The sequence below is a fragment of the Glycine soja genome, chromosome 6, assembly GCF_004193775.1.
Source record: "Glycine soja cultivar W05 chromosome 6, ASM419377v2, whole genome shotgun sequence".
Lineage (NCBI taxonomy): Eukaryota > Viridiplantae > Streptophyta > Magnoliopsida > Fabales > Fabaceae > Glycine > Glycine soja.
This window is the reverse complement of record NC_041007.1, coordinates 17,838,455-17,842,557: the sequence shown is the minus strand read 5'-3', so window position 1 is coordinate 17,842,557 and position 4,103 is coordinate 17,838,455. Positions and strand designations below refer to the sequence as shown.

General features: G+C 31.0%; 1 protein-coding gene across 1 annotated transcript; it reads left to right on the top strand.

The window, feature by feature from the left end:
- Positions 1-1,239: 1,239 nt before the first annotated feature.
- Positions 1,240-2,289, top strand: LOC114415904 (F-box/kelch-repeat protein At3g23880-like). The gene has a single exon (XM_028380769.1). It carries the CDS (start codon positions 1,240-1,242, stop codon positions 2,287-2,289), a length of 1,050 nt encoding a protein of 349 aa, XP_028236570.1.
- Positions 2,290-4,103: the final 1,814 nt, after the last annotated feature.

The following is a 4,103-nucleotide window of genomic DNA, read 5'->3' as shown; positions in this document are numbered from 1 at the left end:
GATTTTGTAGTTTAGATTTTAATGGATTTGCAAAATATGAATTCATAAGATTTGAAAGGACATTATGGATTTTTAAAATTTCAAAAAAACTTAGTGGATTTCCTAGAACATTTAAAACTATTAATAAAAATCCATGAATTTTAACTACCTAACACTTTAAATAAAATTCTTCTTATCCAAATAATCCTAGACTTATTAAGTAACAAATTAATTTTTCCTAGGATATTTACAAGTACAATAGGTTTGTTCCTCTTCAATTATCAATCATTTTAATTGTATATAAAAAATATATACCACAATATTTGTCAATAACATGAATACTTGTAATCATTCTTATAATAACGATCTCACAAAAAAAAATTCAACCATTGATTCAAATTTCATTTATACATTTATTCACTTATACATAAGTCAACTTCTCACATTCATTTGTTCATCTATATCTATAAGCACTTACTTAAGATGTTCATCAAATTCAATAAATTGAAAAAAAAAATCTCATATCACACGTTTCAAGACATTGACCATTGATTGAAAGACAAAAAAATTTATGAATGTCTATTTGCAAGAAAAGCATTTTAATTTGCAAGAAAAAAAAAAGAAGAGGAAAAGTATCATGAAATCTTAAGGATTTTGGTAAAATTATTTAATGTGTATTTTTTCATGAAATGCATTAAAATTCATCTTAAGAAAGAATTCATTGAAATTTATATACTTTTAAATACCAAGAGATTTTTTTTAAGTTGTAAAAAAATCTTAATTAAATATCAATAAACTTTATTGAATTTCTTAAAAAAAACTTAATAATCTTAATTCAATACCACTAAACTTATTTTTATTATTTAAAAATCATGATTAAATATCTCAAGATTTTTTTACAAAATAAAAATCTTTTAAATCATTTAAAATACTAATTGAATATAGACCCCTTGAATTTAAATTTAATTTAAATTTTGAATGTTGATACACTATATTAAATTAAAGATAAGGTTCTTTTAAAAGATATGTTTTAAGATTATTGTAGTTTATACTTTAGATCAATTTTTATTTGAATTTAATTTTTTTAAATTTAAATTTTGATATCATAGATTACAATAAAATTATTGTTATCATTTAAGCTAGATTACCAAATATCTCGTTTACCAATAATCTTAAATCTTTATATATATATATAACTTTTTTCCACCATAAGTATAAGGTAATGGTTTTAGCTTTCACCCTGACCTGTTGGCAAAGAGAATGGAAAACAACTTCACTATCCCAGACGATATGATGGAAGAAATTCTGTTAAGATTACCGGTGAAATGTCTATTGCGTTTTAAATACGTATGTAAGTCATGGCTTTCTCTAATTTCCGATCCTCACTTTGCCAAATTCCATTATGACCTAGGAGCTGATCCCACCGACCAACTTCTTATAAAAAGCTATTGGGAAACTCATTCCAGAGACATAGAAGCATCACTTTACGATGATTCCACGAAAGCAGTCGTTAACATTCCATATCCATCACCATCTTACATTGATGAAGGCATTAAGTTTGAGGGTTCATGCAGAGGATTTCTACTCGTAACAACCACCGTCGTGTCTTCCGGCAAGGTTGTTTATTTCATGATATGGAATCCGTCAACGGGTCTTCGGAAACGATTTAACAAAGTGTTCCCCACGCTTGAATATCTACGTGGCATTGGGTATGACCCATCAACTGATGACTACGTGGTAGTGATGATAAGGTTAGGCCAGGAGGTACAATGTTTCTCCTTAAGGTCTAATTCATGGAGTCGCTTTGAGGGTACTCTTCCATTCCGGAAGAATACGTCTGTTACCCATACCCATGCTCTTTTAAATGGGTCATACTTGAATGGAGCTCTTCATTGGTTGGTTTACTCTTATGATTATTATTTCAAAATCATTGCATTTGATCTGGTGGAAAGGAAATTATTCGAGATTCCACTGCCACGTCAATTCGTAGAACATAGATGTTGTTTGATAGTAATGGGAGGATGTTTGTGTCTCTTTTGTACAACTTACGTGCCGGCTCAGCCGGCTCAGATGTGGATGATGAAAGAATACAATGTGCAGTCATCTTGGACCAGCACTAGTGTTCCTGATGCTCCTTATGGCTTTCATCCAATTTGCTTCACAAAAAATGGTGAAATTTTGGGATATGAGCACGGAGATAAAATGTTAATGAGACTTTCTGACAAAGGCAAGCTGCTTGACAAACGCAGAAGTTTATGTGAAAAATTTGTCCTGTATAAAGAGAGTTTGCTATCACTCCCTCCCAACTAAGAAGAACAACAATAACAGCAATTCATTCAATTAAGTAATATTCTCCAATCTTTTTATTTCTCCATTTTATACATAGTATTTAATATATTTAACATTTTCATGCATAATGAAAAATTAGTGTGTCAAGTTTACGCGCAGAATGCATGGTACATGATTTGATTCCTTAGTCCATTTTGTACTCTCCTGCCAGTACATAATTTTTCTTCTTCTATGGAGAAAGTGATACATGAAATTAGACTTAGTTTAATTTAGGGAAACTTCTTGATGTCTCACTTGGGATAATCAAAGATAATTTAAGTGGGAAACTAGTATTTAGCATCTTTATCTTTTATGAGGGAATTGGATTTTCAGTGAGATTTCAAAACATCAGTCACTAAAATCTCGATCAATTGTGAGACAGACTTTTTGAATATAAACAAGTTTGCAAAACCTGCATGGTTGGAGTTGTCTTACACACTTTTATGTTATTTTCAGGTTCAGGCTCTACTAATTTGTAGGCTATATTATTCTGGAGATATTGATCCTGATCGTCTGAGAGCTAACAGAAGGATGGAGTGAAAGAGGTTTAAACTAATCAAGTCATTGGTTTAATCTGTTTCTCATATTCATAGCGATAAGCCTTCTATCATACAATTATGAATAAATTATAGTTTTAGTAGAACTTGCTAGTATTTTCCATTCATATTTTCTCATCCTCTGTCCAGATTTTATTATCTATATAATCTATGACCATGAGACAAGAAACTTTCATTGTTAGCGAAATTAATCTTTATCTATGGACTTTAACGGTCTTGGATTGTTGGATTTTATTCCTACTATGCTCTTTGGGTCTTTGGGTTAGCATACTTTTACAACAGGGCTATTTGGTGGTAGATGGACAGTGATCCATGAATCCATCTCTCAAATAAAATTGTGCAACTATAGAGAGATCCATCTCAAGAGGCACACTTTAAAATTGTGGGATAGGATAATCAATAGCAGTATAAGAATCATGCATATCAGAGAACCAATCTAAATGGTAGGTTCAGTTTCATGTCATCCAATTAGATGACCTTGATTATCTAGATGCTTGTTTCTTCAAAAATTCGCTATGTTCCTTACATAGATGCCACTTGATTACTCCTCTCTTGAATTTCTCCCAACATGCTTCACCAAAAATAGTGAAATTTTAGGAAGGAGAGAGATGTCATGGGTTCAATTCTTCCACTAATAAAAACTAACAACTAAATAACTAACTTTCACCGATTAAAAAAAAAAAGCAACAAAAGCAAGCTGCATGAGTATCACACACTTGAGAAGGTGGAGAAAATCACCCAAAGCACTAGAATCCACGAGGGAAAAGAGTAGCATTTATATCAGCCAGAATGGCTAAAGACAAAAAGAAAACATTACTACGAGACAACTTTCAGAAATTAGCCAAGTGATGATTAACAACAATAGCAGACTACAATCCTTTGACTAAAGCATTTTATATATTACTTATTACTATTCAACATGCATATCAAGTTGTGATTGAGAATATGTCTTGCATGTCATTCTTTAATCTGTTCTTCCTTGGCTTAGTCTGTTCTTCATATCGATGTTGAATACGTTAATGTACAACGAATGAATAAGTTATAGTTTCAGCAGAACTTTCGTGATATAATTTCCACTGTTATTCTTTTTTGTAAGTTTTTAATTCAACAGTTAGATACGTTAATTTTGTTTTCCACAAAAACTTAGTACTAAATTAGAAATCCTGCATCTCAGGATTTGGGTGATGTTTACCCTCTTAAATGGTTCATTAATCCAGGCTTATAACTTCATTGTGGCTA

Coding starts and splice junctions, on each gene's coding strand:
- LOC114415904 (XM_028380769.1), top strand. CDS start 1,240: ATGGAAAACAACTTCACTATCCCAGACGATATGATGGAAGAAATTCTG.